This window comes from Hyperoodon ampullatus (assembly GCF_949752795.1).
Source record: "Hyperoodon ampullatus genome assembly, chromosome: 5".
Taxonomy (NCBI): Eukaryota; Metazoa; Chordata; class Mammalia; order Artiodactyla; family Ziphiidae; genus Hyperoodon; species Hyperoodon ampullatus.
In genome coordinates this window covers 143,011,464-143,028,879 of record NC_136918.1, presented here as the reverse complement: position 1 = coordinate 143,028,879, position 17,416 = coordinate 143,011,464, and the positions used below count along the sequence as shown (strand labels likewise).

Here is a 17,416-nt window from a genome sequence, read left to right as displayed (position 1 = left end):
CCTTGGAAGGAACGTAGGGGTGGACGACAGGGGGCCCAATAACCCCGTCCTGGAGAGGCAGGGCGAGCAGAGGCGCCCCGCACAGACCCCAGCCAGCTGGACGGAGTTCTGATTCACGATGGAAGCCAAAACTGCCCCCAGCCCAGCTCATGAAGGAAATCTGGGGGTCCCCTTCCCCAGCAGATGAGAAGGGCTTTTGTGGCAACCCTGCTGCCGCCAGGGTCTAGGGATGTGTTTGTCATCCGCAAAGAAAAGGTGAGAAAAACAGCTCATCTTACGTGGACCTGCGAAATGACAAAAGGGAGAAGGGTTCTCAGTGGAGCTTGTTGAGAGGCAGGTCGTTAGGACTTGCGGTCTAAGCCTGAACCTGAGATCTGCCTCCTTCTAAGCCTCCTTTTCTCCTGGGTAATGTCCATACTGATAATGCCCCGTGGCTTTCCGGGGAACACTTAATGAGACAATGTGCTAAAGCAAACAGCATTTGCTTAGTAAACAATTATTTTTAATTTAAAAAAAAATAGACACTTCTCCCGCCAAAAAAGTGGGAGGGAAGAAATAAAAACTGAGAAATCCCATAAAATTCCTGCTAAAAGTTTCGCTTTCAAGATAGGCAGTGGAGCTATCAAGGCGAGGGACTTTTTTGTCTGAGCACATCCGTTCACCTTATGACAGTAAAAGAAACAGGAAGAGTCACTCAGGTTCTGTTTTTCCGTTGATCTCCGCCCTTACCAGTTCACAACCAAGACCAAGAACGTTCCAGCAGGGGCCCCTGCTCACTGCCGTGCCCCCAGGGATGCCACTGTGGTACCTGCTCCCAAAGCAGGACTCCAGCCTCATCTCCTCCACGAACCACAGGCTTCTTATTTCCTCCTTTCCAGGTAGCCCTGGATCTTGATGTACCTGTTTTGTACATGGTTAGGCTTTCCTCCTCCCAATTCGTGAGCTCATTTCAAGACCAAGATTGTATGTGTTCTGCAGAATTCCAAAAAGCAGAACTTGGATCAACAAATGAACATGACTCGAATTGAGATTTCAGCTCAACAGACAGAATTCTAAGAATGAGAGTTGTGCAAACATGGACCTGGCCACGCAGAGAGATGTCAGGCTCTGGCTGCTGCCCAGACAGAGGCTGGCCGCCCGTTGTCATGGGGCAAGAGGGACTGCTCCACGGGTGAGAGGCCAGATGAGGGAGCTCCCAGGCCCCTTTGGGCTCCAAGATTCAGGCTCTAAATACAGGTCTCAGCTGGACATAATCACAGTCTTGAAATCACTCTGGTATGTCTTAAGTTTGACACCGAATGCCATTTACCCCACAAGCACAAAGGTGACTAACGACAAGACGGCTGACAAAGTGAGAAGTAAAACCAAGGGCTGTGGGTGAGGCCGGGTCCCTGCAGGTGCATCAGCCTCCAGCCTTCACTCTGAAAACTCCGCTCGATGCCTTTTCTCAAATTAGGGGCAAAAACATTCAGTATCAGAGATATTTTACTTGAATGTAAGCTTTCCTTTAGAGGTTTTGGAACTCCATCAGCAAGGGTTTTATAGAGCACGTACCTTCATTCTACAAACCCCTGGTTTGTAGGGTTCAGTCTTTCCAAATGTTTTTTTAATCTGACCCACATGGTTACCTTTGTTCCTTAAATAAGCAAATCTGTTGATTCTACAACTGAACTCCAAAAGAGCAGGTGTATGGTTACTAAACATTTTCTTCTGCCAATTTATAGAAAAAAGAAATGGTTTTGTGTTCAGCAGAATGTCACCCTGTGTTATTTCTTGGCCTTGATGGATTCGGTTCTGGTTTATAAGAGAGGACGTTAGTTCCGGCATGTGAAGTTTTCAAGATGTCAGCATATTTGGGGTGTTAAAGGAAGGCAGGAGGGCACCCCCCCACCCAAGCAGGTGAAAATGAGAGCAGGTGAAAATGAGTGTGGCAAGAATGTCCTTGAAAAGTGATAGTGACACCAACCCCTCACTGAGCAGAACATAGTCCTGCAGAGTCGCACTGAAGAGACCAGATGGCTCCAGACCAGGCACACTCTCTGGAAAAATAGCAACGTGTTACTGTGCCTTGCCAATCGGAAGGCGACGGGGGTGGCCTGACAGTGAAGCAAAGGAGAAGAGCCAGTGTCGGCAGGGCCACTTGTGCCGTGTCTACGGGGGCTGTTGAGCCTGATCGAGCCACACTTGAATCACGCACCCCTGATTCCAGGTCCCAACTGGTGATGGTCTGGCTTCCACATAGTGTGCTCCAAGGGAGAGAAGGGGCTGGCTGGAGAAGGGGTGCCTAGACCCCTTGGATGTTCAAGTTCTGCCTGTAAACTAGCAAACCCTTTTGGTTTTGTACATGGTCATGCTACATCCATCTGTCCTGAGCGTCAGCCCATCCTCCACAGTTTTTCAAAGCCTCTTTTGGAGTATATAAGACGGAGGTACAGAACTATTCCAGAAGACCTCATCACCAAATGGGCCCGAGAGGAAGCCACTGAGAGCCTGAGAACTGGCCCGGGAGGGGATGGGAGGAGGTGTCCAGCCATCTGCGTTCGCCAAGGCGACCTGGGGTCATTGGGTTCCCGGTGTAAAGCCCCAGCCTCAAGCAGGGATCCCTGGCAAGCAAGGTTTAGGTTTGCCACACTGCACTATATATAAGACCAGTCACAGCCTCAAATAAAGACAAAGGCACAGTATCAAAAGCCATTTCTTTTGCACCCCAAAGAAAGCCCACCTTAACATGAGAGTTTCCAAGAAGTACAAAAGTAATTCATTCATGCTAGGGGAACAGAAACCCGCCTTTGCACTTGAGCAGCACCCCCCTCTGGAGCCCCCTCTCTGCTCTGGGATTTCCAGAGTCCCCCTTTATCTGGCCTTCCCTCCCCACCCCTGTCCCAGTCGGTTGGATCAAGTCACCCAGCGCTGCGTTGGAATCCAGTCTTACTTTAATGGAATCGCTGAAAGGAATTTTAATGGCACATTCTACTCATTTTAGCCAGCCTGTCAGAGCAGGCCTTGTGAAATTGCCATGGAAATTAAGAGAAAGCAAACTTCAAATTGAGAAAGATGTTCAAATGCATTTTTATAGCTCAGAATCAAACCAATACAGATAACCTGATGTGGGGCTGCCCAGAATATTTAACTCCATCCTGGCATTTGGCAAGGATGAGGCTGGAGGGTCCGGTTTCAAAGTAGGAGGTGCTGTCCCATTCCATCGGAGTGTTACTGTGTTGAGGCCCCAGCCAGGCTGGGGAAGAGTAAAGGAAACTCTCCAAACCCTCAGATATGATTACTTTTGTTCTCAACCCACAGGGTCATCTTGGGAGGTGTTATTTCATTTCTAAGAATCATGTCACCTGTTTGTGCAAAGCGTGCCATACATGCCAGCCTCACCTCCCTGGGGGAGGAGACAGGACAGCCAAGCCTCTCCATGGGATTAGGAAACCTCTTTATGGGTCCTTATGAAAGGCAGAGGTGACTGACATCCAAGCAGGCCGATTAAAGGGGAAATGAGTCAGAGGTAACAGTCAAGGCCACCCCCAGTGGTTTTGTAAAATGGGGTGAGGCACATCCGTGCCATCATGGTCCTGTTGTGTGCCCACCTCAGGGCCGGATGTTTACTAGGTGTCTTGTCAGGTCCTATAGCCTCAAGCCCCCCAGACCTGCCTTCACGTCCCACCTCCCCTGCGCCTGTGACCAGGGATATATCTCTGAACCTCGTGTACTCCACACATTGAAAGGACAGGATTGGCCCCTGAGCCAACTGGTCCAAAGGGCTGCTTGAATTGTATAAATGGAAATGGCTCCAGTCTCCTTGGGGGACAGACGACCCAGAGTCCCCCCTTAACTCCACAGTGTGGACGAGCTCTGAAAGCCACAGAGTGCTGTCTGAGTGTAGAATTTTCTCTGCTCCACCTCAGCATTTCACAACGTGGTTTCTCTTCTTAACAAGGGGTCCTAAATGTTACCAACGCCAACGCAGTGTCTACCATCCAGGAAGCAAAAGCTGCTTTCAAAAGTAAGTCGCACTGGGGTGAGTGAGGACAATCAAACCGGATCGTTCCCCTACGTCCCTCGACACGATAGTCTGTGTAACGGCACCAGAGTCCACATTGCTCCAAATCGCCTGTCCCATCGACTTAGGCTCTGTGAGTGAATTCCTTGAGGGAAAGTAATGACTGTATCAGAAGCCAGGGACATCATCCTTGGGGTGTACTTTTTTTCTCCTGAGAACAGTTCCTTTCACGATTATGTTGTCTACTAGGAATCTATTATATGATCCAGATTTTCCTCTCAAGACATCATGAATCATATGGTGAAAATGGAGCTACAATTGAAAATACAAGTTGTTTTCTTAGACGCTGAAGTCAATGCCTGGCAATTGTCAAGCTCAAGAATTACAAAGAATCAGTGCCTGACGTTGCCTTCTTAAAAATACTGCTGTGGAGTCACTTATGACCTTTCTACTAAGGATCATGAAGCTCTCTTTCTCCGTCCTCTTTCTTTAAAATAATTGTGTAGGAGTTTTTAATATTATTCTAATCCCAGTGCCAGGCTTTGCTACAGCATTCTGGGTTGAGTTTGTGTTGTAGCACCATGTTCTGGGAGAAAACGGCTTTCCTAGAGTTTACTGGAGTGGCCCAGTGTCTTCGTGATGAAAAGAAGCCTGGACTAGGAATCCGACGGCTGGATGGCGGACCTTGCTGGCTCCGACCTTGAGCGAATCACTCCAGCCCTCAGGCTCCTTTGTCCTTCACCACACACTTCACTGTGGTCATGACAATGAGCTCAGCACATAAAGTTGAATTAAAAAAAACCCCCAAAAACTATTGACTTGATACAGACAGAAAAACAGAATATGGTCAGAGAAGTAAGAGCAAAAGCTCCTGCCCCAAAGTTTGGTCACACTTAGCATCACGCTGGGCATCACACAGAGGTGACGCGAAATATAAAACTGCCACCAAGAGAAAAGGGAAATGTTTGCCAGCTCGGCAAGCATTTGTGGGCACCAAGCCTGGAGAAGGAGCGCTGCTTCCCTATGGCCATGGGGACCCTGGCACCCTGAGGCCCTGCACCAGGCGCTGCCCGGGTGCCCAAGCTGGACCACAGAGTTGGAAACCACCACCCAGCCCCTGGCCTACCCCCCAGCTCAGGCTCGGGGCAAGCCCTTCACACGTGGCTTCCTTTCTATTCAGTGAGAAGGTGGACAAGTATCCCACACCCTCAAGGTATGCGGGAGTGATAAACCATCTGAATTCTGAACAGCGAGGGTACCCACGGGGCTACATGGGAGAAGGGGCCCAGAGAGAGGGAAGTGGGCACAGGCGCTGGGGCGGAGACAGAGGCCGGGAGGAAGCCAGACAGAGAAGTCAGGCTCGCTGGTTGAGAAACCAAAAACCTGGATGCACCAGGCTCATGGTGCCCGACTTCCTCTCCAGCCCTAGCCATCTCTGACTCAGAGGCAGGTCCCTGGGGCCCACTTTCTACTCCTCCCTGCTTAAGCCCACACAGGTTACTGCAGGGCAAGTGTTTATCTGGCAGCCATCTGGGCGGGGCTTCCTAGGAGGCCACCCGCCATGGACAGTAGTGGCCCCTCCCTCATTAATTAAGAGGCCATCACCGTTGACAATCAGTGTGACCAGTTCTAACATGCAGAGAACAGAGGGTGGGCAAGCCGCACACCTGACCAGGAAATGATAGTCTTCACCTGCCAGCCCCAGGTGAACACCTGCTGGGTTGGATTTCAAACCAAGATTCTGCCATGGTTTTCAAATATGTGCATTTCTGCATTTCAAGCCTTCACCTGAGAGGATACCCATCCAAGCGTTTTCAGCATGATGACCACGTTTCTAAGGCCACTTGTAACACGTGGACAGAAACCTGCCCACGTGGCCCACAGGTCTGCCGCAGTTTGTCTATAGAGACACATCAGGTCAAAACCTCACAACACCCTCCTGGTCGCTCAGTGCATTTTTTCGGTAAAATCTTTGTTCAAGTGGAGAAGGAAAAGGCCGGAATCTTCTGTTGAAATTTCAAGAGGCTCAAACAAATGGGCCCAATCCTGAGCCTCTCACAGAATTTGTTAACAAAACAGGCTGGCACACTGAAAATGTTGAGTCTCAGATAACAATGCTATAGTATCAGCCGCTGACAAGGTTTGGGATCTGTTCCCATTTGTGCAAACAGACACAAAATCATCCCACAACCAGCTTGGCTCGAAGGTCCCAGGGACCAGCCAATCAAGGTTCTAAAATCATGGCTCCAAGGAATTCCAGGGTGCCCACGCCAACCGTCTCAACTTCTTCACGTCAAGAGAGTAGGAAGCAACATGAAGGCAACAGGGGGAGAAAGATGAAAAGTAAACGAGTGAGTCTTGGTGGGTCTTCTTCAAAAAGGAAGAAGGATTGAATCTAGATTTAAGTTGAGAGCTCTAAACAACCCCAATATTCCAGGATATTCCGGGGGTACCTGAGTCACTTTGTTCCAAATTCCTCATAGATTTTCAAGTTGTTTGAAATGATTCATTAGAAACCGAGGACCACTGTTTCTGGGTGATGTGTAACACGTCCTCTCCCAGTCACCCCCCCTCAAAGATGGGCAGATGGAGGGTGCACGGGGCCGCGGGGGATGAGGAGTGAGTTCCTCGGGAGGAAGTCGGGCAGGCTCGAGAAAGAAATACCAACCCAGGGGGGCATGAACTCCACACACTCTGAAAATCTAGAGCTGGCAAAGGAGCATCCACGTTGCTAAGAAAACTCAGAATACCATCAGTCGCCAATTCCCATTAACAGGCAACAGGCCGGCGGCAAACTCCTGTGTGTGTGGCTCTTCCGAGACCTCCGAGTCCCACCTCCTCCATCATCTCTTCTGTTTTTATGGAGAGCCCACCAACGCCCCCCCTCCATGAGACAGTCCTTTCAAGATCTGTAAACATACATGACTGGTTTCCAGAGAGGTTACTAGAGGTCACTGGTTACTTTTCAACACTTCAAGCTTGGGAGGAAACACCTGGCTTCCACTTTGCTCTGAAACATTAAAAAAAGAGTCCTATCTCGAAAGACTAACATTAACAGCAGCCAGTAAAGAGGACCCGCCGAGTGCAGACAGGAAACCAGCACACATGGACCCTGGTCAAACTCTGTGATCATATCAGAGTTTAAGAACCAGTGTGTGACTCACAGACGTAGAAAAGAATCTTATGGTCACCAAAAGGGAAGCGGGGGGCGGATAAATTAGGAGTTTGGGATGAACAGATACACACGACTATATATTTATAAAATAGAGAACCAACAAGGACCTACTGTGTAGCACAGGGAACTATATTCAATATCTTGTAATAACCTATCATGGAAAAGAATCTGGAAAAGTGCATACATATATATACGTATATATATATGTATAACTGAATCACTTTTCTATACACCTGAAACTAACACAGCATTGTAAATCAACTACACTCAGTCAAAAAAAACACAACAAACGCTGTGAATCTTGAGTCATCTAATCTGATCTGTTCATATCCTAAGTGAGGAAAAATCGGGCATAAAGCAATTACATACATTGGCCACGGCAGAGCCAGAGTCTGGAAAGAGAATCAGCCTCCCAGCTTCCAGACCCAGATCTTCCCAAACGACCTGTTCCTTCCTCCGAGGTGCCTGCGCCTCTGGATGCACACAGCAGCCCCCGGCCTACCTTTCTTCCTCCACCAGGGGCCTTCTGGGACCGAATAGGAAAGGTCCTTGAATTCGATGTTCACGGCCGCCCTCCGCGGCAGGGAGGAGAGGCGCTGGGCCTCTGTGACACTGTTGTCCTCCTTCTTCAGGTGTCCGTTCAGCAGCTCCATCTCCATGACCTCGCGGTTGCTAGAGACCACCTCGTCCACAGAGACGCACACTGACTTGGGCTCTGTCATTGCTGCAGAGCAACTGCTGCCATTCTAGAAAGATGGGGAGGAAGCACCGAGAGCAGGTATAAGTTACACCACGGGAAGGACCACAGGGACTCACCGTTAGGCTCAGGGCCATTGATCAGCCAGCGTCATCGATCGGTGCTTCTCACCCTCCGTGGTGCCCTCAGCATCACAGGAAGGATGCTCACCTGGAGGAATGCCTCCTCCCCGGCCCTCACTTATTCTTCTACTAAAAACATGCTAAAGATAAGCTATGATCTACCATCTTATTTAGGAATCATAACATCTAATCACAAAACTGATAAATACATCTCAAAGAATGAAACACCAGCCACCCTAAAAATGATCTACCTACAGTCCACTCACTAAAAAATCCCATAAAAATGCATGAGGCTGCTAAGAAATGCACAACTGAAAACGCTTTACAATGAGCTCTTTTAGTCCCTTCCTGGCGTAACCTCATAAACATTTCTCAAGGGCGATGATACCACTTGACCTGACGGGGTTTGTGGGAGACGGTCTTTGTGTTTTCCTTGTAAATTTTCCAAATGCCTACAGCTCTCCTCTCTCACCATATCTTCATAATAGCACTGAAGTGTTGGAAAGGTTGATTTGTTTTTCTCTGGGATACAGACAAGGAAACTGAGGCACAGACTATTTTAAGGAACTTGCTCTGAGCTCTACGATCAAGTGAGGGGCAGAAGTGATCCCAGGATGAGTCATCTTAGAAAACGGGTGCCTCTTCCACTGCATCACCTGGATACCTAATACATAGCTACATTGGCTTCTCAAGCTTCCATTGGGAGTCCATTGAACCGTTACAGATAAGCCAAGGACCAAAGGTATTTAAGCAAAGAAAGGAATATCCTTTCTAATGGCTTGGCAACGCTGGACAAGTCAATATGCTTTAGGCACCTCCAAAACACAGAAGAACCCTGGGGTGGATGAATAATGTGCTGTGCTCTTTCTAGCTGCCTCTTGAATCAAGACAGAACATTTCACAGTGCCAAAAGTGTGGGCCTCTGGAGACACTCCTCCATACTGTTGAAGGCAGTCAGCCTGATCTGGAGAGCCCGTGGACAACCACCTTTGATAATTCAGGCCCTTCTGACGGCCGTAGGACTGGGGAGACACTGCTATACTGCTATTTGTTCTAAATAACATCAGACTGTTATTTTTCCACAGGTTGTGAGGTATTTCTTTAAAGTTGATGGCTTTTTGATCGTTATTGTTTCTAACAAAAGGCTAAAACAAAACCAGAGAGTGGATCATCCATAAACATCCTTATAAACTCCAGCAACTCTAGTGACCGAAACAAGCCCTCCCCCACATTAGAGTGGCCTCCTGAGGGTACGTGACTGCATCCTTGAAGAGGATTTCCATTATTATTATTCCACATTATTTCCATTGTGGAAATCTTGGACGATTTGGAGGTTTTGAATCTTTAAAACACAAATAGGGGGGTGGGGAGATGTGGGCACAGGGGTTTCCGGTTCTTGTGCTGTTTGAAAATGCTGCTTTGCTGCTTAAGAAAAAGACACACAACACACACACCTCCCAGGCATCTCCTACCTCTGGAAAGCTTAACTGCATCAGAACTTAGCTCCCTGACTGTAATGTTCTGTGGCTAAAAATTAAAGTGCGGAGTAAAACTCCGACAAAATTCATCTTGGTTTGCCGCTGGCACCGAGCATGAGAAATGCTTCAAACACAAGCAGGAGTAGGTTCGTGCATCCTCCACATAATTGGGGAGGTTTGCGTTAGCCTGACAACGGGCCTCCTCGGAGCCTGGGCTGAGAACGAGCCTCTCCCGCTGCCTGCCGGGAGGGCGCTGCAGGGCGTGGCCTCTACATCCGAGCTTGTCTGGTGCCTTCTGCGTCGGGGCCCCTTGAAGGAACAACAGGAGACCCTGCCCCAGCTCAGCACGCTCTTGGCTTTGACCCGCGGGTGAGGACGTGCACCTGCAGCTCCAGCACCTAGAGCAGCACCAAAGGCCATCCCTGGGCCCACCTGTCTTGCTCCTGGGAACACGAGCTGCTGTCCCAGGGTTATAACCCCGTTTGACTCCACAGGGGCCCTGGAAGCACCAAATCCTGGCTTTGCTGGGGGGGTGGGTAGTGGACAGAGTAATGGGTGAGACAGTTAGCTCCAGGCCTGGTCCCCAAAGTCCATCCTCACCGCCACCTGGAAAGGTGAGACGTCTACTTCCAGACCCACGTCCTGCCGGGGCACTGGCTCTAATGCCGGGAGAGCCAATTGCTCTGTGTTCAGTTGGGGGCGGGAGCTTCCAGAAGCCCCTCCCCAGGGCGTGGCCCCCTCCACCTCCAACCACCTTGGACCATCCACAACCTCCCCCAGCACCCACCACTCGCGTCAACCCCGGAGGAAGCCCAGGGACAGGTCGGGTCTTCCCTTTTTAATGAAACCTACATGAATACAGGGACGAACAGCCATGACTCCACCCACCTGCCAGCTGGAGCAGATGCCAGCCCTGGATTATGATGAGGGTCTGACTTGCCCGTCTAGACTCCAAGCCTATCTGTCCTCTCACTCACTCTCTCCCTCACAGCCCAGATAAAGCCCTGGGGATCAGCAGTCAGCCAGACAGACATGGCCTGTGGCCTCAGCAAGCTCAAGTCCAAGACTGGGCCGCAAACAATTTCAATACCCAGGGGCAAGAGCTAGAACAAGACGATGCAGGGACCCACGAGGGTCACGCAAGGCAGTGGGGGTCCTGGGTGGGGATACACGGTGTTTCTGAGGAAATAAACTGTGAGGTGAGCTTAGCGAGGTGGGGTGGGGAAGGGGTGCTCGTCCACGACCGGCGTTCCCTGCGAGGGAACAGCACGTGCAAAGGCTCGGCAGCAAGACAGCGGAACATCTAGAGATCTGAAATTCAGGGGCTGCAGCTCTGATTTGGGAACGGGGGAGGGGCTTTTGGAACAAGGTGGGACTAGCGAGGCACACGGGGTCCGCACGGTGGAGGGCTTGCAAAGCTTGTTAAGGGCTGTGCACTTTATCCCGAGGTCTCTGCAGGCCGCGGAGGCATCTCAAGGCGGAAGTAGCAGACCAGCGGGCCGGTGAGAACCGTCTCCTGCAGCAGAGCCTGCAGTGGGGAGGTGAGTGGCCTTCACCAGCGGGGGGCAGTGGGGAGGGAGACAAATGGACGGGCCAGTGGGACAAAGCCGGGGGAGTAAACTGATTTGGGAGCGAGAGGGTGAAGCCAGAGGCTCGTACTTACTATTTACAGTTTTGCATTAATACCTCCCGCGTAGTAGGTAAGCAATTATGAACAGTAGTGACTATTCATTCAGCAATGCACGATTACAGTGCGCTCATTAAACTCCAGACTGCACAGATTACTCCTCCTCTGTCTCCACAGCTCTCCGGGGGCGGGGGCCGGGTGGGGTATGACCCTCTGCCGCTCCATTTCACGAGGATACCACCTTACCTGCCTGAGACCCCCACCGTTAAGAAGTAGCCAAGCTGGGGTCCAGCTCTGTGCGGCTTCCCTGCCTGCACGGGTCCTCCCAAACAGTCCCCAGCAGCGCCGGGACGTTGCTTGGCTTTCTGTAGGCAAGCTGTAGTGGACCCTGGGTCATCCCAGCCCCCGTCCCTTGCAGGGAAATCCACAAGAGAATGGGGGACCACACAACCCTACCCCCAAAGCAACTGACACCAAAGCGGTGCATGCCATCACCCACCTTTCCGCCATGGGTGTCCAATTAATAAAATCCTGAAATCCTGTCTGATGGGTGGCAGTGGCTGTCACTCCAAAATAGACCAGCTCTCTGGAAACACATCCTCAGATGAGAGCCGCCGGCGATGTAGGTTACAGCTAGCTTGTCCTGAGCCTCCTGAGTTCATTAAAGATGAAACAAATACATCCTCCCTCCCCACTCTTTCCCTTTCTTTGTTTGCTTCCCTATCTTGCTGAAGCATTGTCTTTGACCTCCCCTTCCACACATAATTTGTGCTGCGTAATAAATGGTAAATACTAGTGAGTCCATTCACAGGTGTGGAATGCAGAGGAGACCCTATTTGGACTGTTCCTGACTGCTGTTGGTAAGAATATTTTCTTGGGCACTGATTTCAGTTTGAATGCTAATATATTGAGATGCTTGTTTAGCTGGGGAGGGTCTCTAATGGTCAGAGAGCCCCTGAGCCATTGTGAGGCTGCTTCACTCTCTTTACCCAGGGAAGTCCAGTTGGAGATAGAAACTTTCCCCACAGCATCTTGGGGAAGGGAGGAAAGCCAAGAGGAACTCGCAGGCTCCAGGCATGCACTCTCACTTCTCTCACTGCTGCCAGCTATGGTGCCCACCTAGACCAGCAGACCCTGCGGTTGAAGGGCAGATCCCTCCCTGGGACCCTGGGCACATAAGAGGAAAACGTACTGGTCCAGAATCCTCAAGGCCACCGCCTAAGGGAAAAGAACCCAAACATCACACCCTTAACTAAGCAAAGGGTAGGTGTCACTGGCATGGTCACTCAGAATGCCAACCTCATTGTCTCCAAAATCTGGCTTCCAACAGCCCCAAATACCAGTCCCATTGGGAGCCCTTGCCTGCCCTGCCCAGCCCAGCTCAGGGACTCTGAAACACCATGTGGGTGCTTCTTCCATCCTCCAAGGCACCTTCTCCAGACTCACACCTGGCAGCCAGCCCCGGGCTGGACCGCAGAGCAAAGTTTAGGATCCTGGGTATCTCCCAAGGGCTCTGTTTATGACTTGGGTAGAATTTTTTAAATTAAAAACAAAAAAGCACAAGGTTTTCAGGGAGAATGGTCTTCACACAAAACTACATTCTCTGAAAAAATGAGCTCAGCCCTTAGCACCTCCACACGAACGAAACACCTGAGTTCTGGGGCTGTCTCAAACCATAACGTTAACATCCAAAATATCTTGACATAAAAACACCTGTCCCTTAAAACATTCTGAGTCATTATTGTCCCACATGTATGAGCTACTTTTGCAGCTTTGAAAGGGATTCAAGAGTTAGTTACCCAGTATCTCCAAGACCTGAAACTTTCTTTACCCACAGCTAACAAGAGTAACTTCCTTCATTTTCTATTGCCACCATCACTTAGGAATCCCAAAGAAATGAACACGGGTAAAATGAAGAATGGCCAAGTGTTACCCAAACATGCAACCAGATAAAAGCAAATGTCATGAGGAGGGGACTGCCTCTTTCATTTTTCGATCCCTCTTATATGTAAGAAGCTAAGTCATAAAGGCAGAACATGCCTAGAGATGGGACCCGGCCTGTGGGTCCCCCTGCCCATGGCTTTTTCCTGCTCTACCAACCTCCTTAATGTGTCCGAGGCCCCATTCTATCGGTTTACACAAAATCATTATGTAATGGGCTGCCGAGGCTCGGTATGTTCTACAGTAACCTGTTTGGAATCATAGGATGCAGTTGTCAGAGCAGAGCATGCGCAGAAACCCGGCTACTTTTTTTTTTTTTTTTCTTGAGCTCAAGGCAAGAGGTAACTGTCGGTCAAATCCTGCTGAGCTCTGCTGACTTCAAATACAGGATGCTAAAAATGAAATAAAGGCGAGGGGTGGAGGTGAAAACCGATGTGCACGGTGGGGTTACAGCTCAAGGGAAGTGACTAGCAGGATAGTAAATACATAGGCAGAGGATAGAAGGCGGATGGATAGGGAGGGTGAGAGGGCTTGGAATACGGAATGCTTTCTATTTGTACTTTAGATGACCTGAAATCGGTCCAGAGGTACCGAACTGCACTGTCGGCGTGCTAGGCACAGAAATGAAGGGCCCTAGGATGGGTGAGACGATGGCTAGTTTGTTTGTTTGTTTCCTAATGTGACTTTATGGAGATATTTTAAAGCGGCAAGAGGAGACTCTTGACCACTCAGAGGAACAGCACTTACTGTAATAGTGTCTAGCAAAGGATGCGCCTGCAGCCGGTGGTCCCCCTTCGGAGCTGGCACCCTTGGGAAAAGTGAGATGCGTGCCTCTGTCCCCACCCTATTCTCTCTACAGGGTGCAGAAATGTGGCCAGAGGTACCCAGGCTCGCCCCTCATCTGCCTCCCCATGACTCCGCCGCCCCCTTCTGAGCAGGTCCGGGAGAGGCTGTCCCCGAGGGCGAAGGGACAGCACGGGCTCCGGCTCTCCACCGCCTCTCTCTTTTGTTCCCCCAGACAGTGCCGGTGCTCCGGAGAGTAGCGCGAGAGGCGCCCGCTCCGCAGGCTCTGGCCGCACGCGCCGGCAGAGGGATGGGGCCCCCTTTCCCTCTGGCCCAGGCTGCCGCCCCGCCCCAGTACACTCCGGGGCCCCAGGCCCCAGGTCCCTCAGCCGGAGGCAGACGAGGTCAAGGCCATCAGTACACGTGTGGGGCTCCTGGCCTCCTTCCTCCCTGCCTGTCCTGGCCCCTCCGCCTTCCCCGCATCCTCGGCTGCAAGGGGCATCCCGAGGAGCCAGGTAGCCAGGGCGGGGGGCGATGGGAGTCGGGCGCCTCTCCCGGGGCTCCGGGGACAGGTGTCAGGGTGAGGGTGCTGGTCTTTGTGGGTTTTTTATTCTCCTAGAGAACAGAACCAAGCCCCGGGGCCGAAGGATGCGCTCACTCACCATGGCGGTGCCGACCGAGAAAGCGGCCGTCAGACAGGCCATGCCCCGGGGGCGGCGGCGGCGGGGACGAGGCTGCGGGTGGCGGGGACGGGCGGCGGGCAAGAGGCTGTGCTCGCCCTAGGCTCGGCGGCTGCGCCGGTCGCGGACTCTGGCTCCGGCTCGGGCCGCAGCTGGGGCCCCGGCCCCGCCCACGACCCGCCCGCGCCGGCCCCGCCCGCGACCCGCGATTGGCCGGCGCGCAGGGGCGGGGCGGAGCCGGCAGGTGCGCGTGCTCTTGTTTTGCTCCTGTGCGGCGCGGCTGGCCCAGTTCTAGGCAGTCCCGCTCCTCTCGGTGCCCACGCCGCAGGCCTGGCAGGTGCCGAGGGTCCGCCCTGGCCCCGGAGGCGCCGAGTTCGGAAACTCGCTGGGCCTGGGCCAGCGACCCCGGGCCCCCTGCGGTCAGGCAGCTCGGGTACCCCTCCAGGACTGCCACCTCAAAGCCTGCAGTGCTGGGCCAGAGGGGGCCAGGGGAGGCGTCTGGCGGGGGAGGGTGGAGGGGCACTTTTTTCCTTGTTGGGTATCTCTCTGCCACGTAGGAGCGTGAGAGCTAAAGGAGAGATGGCCGCTCCAACGCCCCCTTCCCCGCCACTGCAGCTCCATATCTGGGGTGGTATCCCCATACTGAGGCAGCACACTCACTCATTAATGCAGCATTGCTGTGTGCCAGACGCAGAGCCAAGTGCCGGGTAACAAAGGGGTGACTAGGTGAAGATGGCCAGGACTCTGCCCTCCCCTGGCTCCCACCCCCCGACCCCAACCAAAAAGAAAAGCCTTTTTTTTTTTTTTTCAGATACGGTGTTCCCAGCACGTGGCCCAGCACCTGGCCCAGAGCTGTGTTCATGTAACTTCATAAGGAGTGACACTTCAGACACCCTGTCTTTTGGCCCCAGATGGGAGCATCAGATGGCCTGGCCTCTGCTAAAGCCCTTATTATATATAAGTGGGACCATTTCCCAGTAACCATGGTGATAAGACATTCCTTACTCCCAGTCTCAGAGGCTAATGCTTTTATTCAGTGGTTTGCATGTGGGGACCACAGGTAGGAATGCATCTCTTCTCCCATCCAGCACACCTGGATCGCCCCTCCCCACTACCCCTCAGATGAACTAAGCCCCTGTCCTTCTCCTCACCTAGAAAGAGAGCATGGCTTTTCATGCCAGGCAGGAGGGCTTCACACCACAGCCTGATGGCCATAGGCAAATTCTCCCCTCAAATCAAAGGAGGACTAGGTGGTATAATGTATGATTTCAAGGGAGAGAGGGCCCTGCTTTTGTCTGCATAGTTCACTTGAAGAGTCCACACATTACCTCTATTCTATCGTTAGGAAATCTGACTGCTGCATTTCCAGGTGCCACCCTCTACATGCTGGGCCCACGGGGCTGTGTGGTGCCTTAAGCGTGCTGAACAGGGAGGCCAACAAACTCTGAATGTTCTAGAAAGAGGATTCAAACCCACAAACCTCCCTGGGAGAGTTTAGGCCAAAAGGCGGAGACAGAGGTGCCTCATCTCTGGAACCCAGGATTGGTGGCCGGCACTGAAGCCCACCACTTGCTCCAGGGGCAGATGGGACATAAAGCAGGGGAGAAAGACACAGAACGCGGCTGGAGAGAGATTCTCTATGAGAACCCGGCTGGTCACTGCCCAGCTGTGTGGCTGGGACAAGTGACAGCATGGTCCTGTTGCACTGGCATCTATTCTCTGCCCAATATCCATTCCCCATGCTGCTAGGAATGTGTTCAGAATTTCCTTCTGGAACTCCCCTTGCCCCCAGTTCTACACCATGCGATCTGGTCAGTGGTTGGTCAGGAACCAGAAGTGTAAGGCGATGCTCGCCGGGCTCCTGGGAATGGCCAGGGGGACAATACGTAGAGCCTAGGAGGAAGCCAGAGAGGGCAGACAGTGATAAAGTGGGTCCTTATTCCCATGGCTTGAGCTGCTGGCTTTCCACTTACAGGCATGGAAAGGGTCCCACTTATACATCTATACATTGGGGTAATAATCATCTCAGCCACATGGGAGATAGCGCCTGTCAAGTGCTCTCCACGGTGCGTGGCACATAGCTAGCACTCCAGTTCTAACCCTTACTAATGTATCCCCCTTGAGCCAAATCTGAGAATAAGCAAATGGTAAAGTAGGTCGGATCTGTGACATTGCTATTGGGACTTTGGGTTGTAAGTGACCAAAACTCCGCTCCAAATGGCTAAAGGGAAGGCTCAGGGTGCACTGCTTTCAGGCCTGCCAGGACCAAGCACCCATTCTGGGTTTTCAGCCCTTGATCTCTAGCTCTCTGCATGGCTCTGCCTTCCATCTGCTGGCTTTCTGCTCCGCGAGGCTGTCACCATGGCCCTCCTGGCAGCTCCAAGCCTGCATCCCATCAGTGTTACCAAACCAAATCCGGGTCCACTCGCCTCCACACAGCAAAGCCAATCTACTGACACTGGGTTGTGGTGAAGGAAAGTGCAGCATTAATTGCAGGGCATCAAGTGAGGGACAGGGAGACGAGCCTCAGAGCCGCTCCCACCTGGTCTTTGGGTTGGGGGATGTGTTTAAGGGGAAGAACAAAGAAGCTGGGGTGAATCTTTGTCTTGTGACATTTCTGAATCATGGCTTTGGGAGTCAGGGTGTCCCAGGTGGTCCCCGGCTCAGGGGTCTGTGAGCTCACCTTGCCCTGGCGAAATGACCCGAGTTTGTACGTTAATGATGAATCTATAACAGCAATTTCAGTACGTTAACGATGGACAACAGCAACCTTAAGCATCGGACTCTGGTGGTTAGTGTTGTTATAGCCCAGGCTTGAGGCCAGAGGGGACAGAAAGGGCATGAAGTTTTGGATGAGAGATGAATCGTAAACTTGGTAAAGGAACTTGGTTTTAGGGGACTGGGTTTCAT

General features: G+C 51.8%; 1 protein-coding gene across 1 annotated transcript in view; it reads right to left on the bottom strand.

Moving 5' to 3' along the window:
* ABCG1 (ATP binding cassette subfamily G member 1) overlaps nucleotides 1-14,613 on the bottom strand; it is a gene marked incomplete at its 3' end in the record, with an annotated part of 51,457 nt that extends 36,844 nt beyond the window's left edge. The window contains exons 1-2 of the mRNA XM_079705301.1: nucleotides 14,489-14,613; nucleotides 7,681-7,924 (exon numbers count right to left, since the gene is read on the bottom strand). Coding sequence (XP_079561427.1) covers nucleotides 7,681-7,924; nucleotides 14,489-14,530 — 286 coding nt within the window. The 5' untranslated portion in view covers nucleotides 14,531-14,613. The remainder of the gene's footprint in view (nucleotides 1-7,680; nucleotides 7,925-14,488) is intronic.
* Between the last annotated feature and the right edge of the window lie 2,803 nt (nucleotides 14,614-17,416).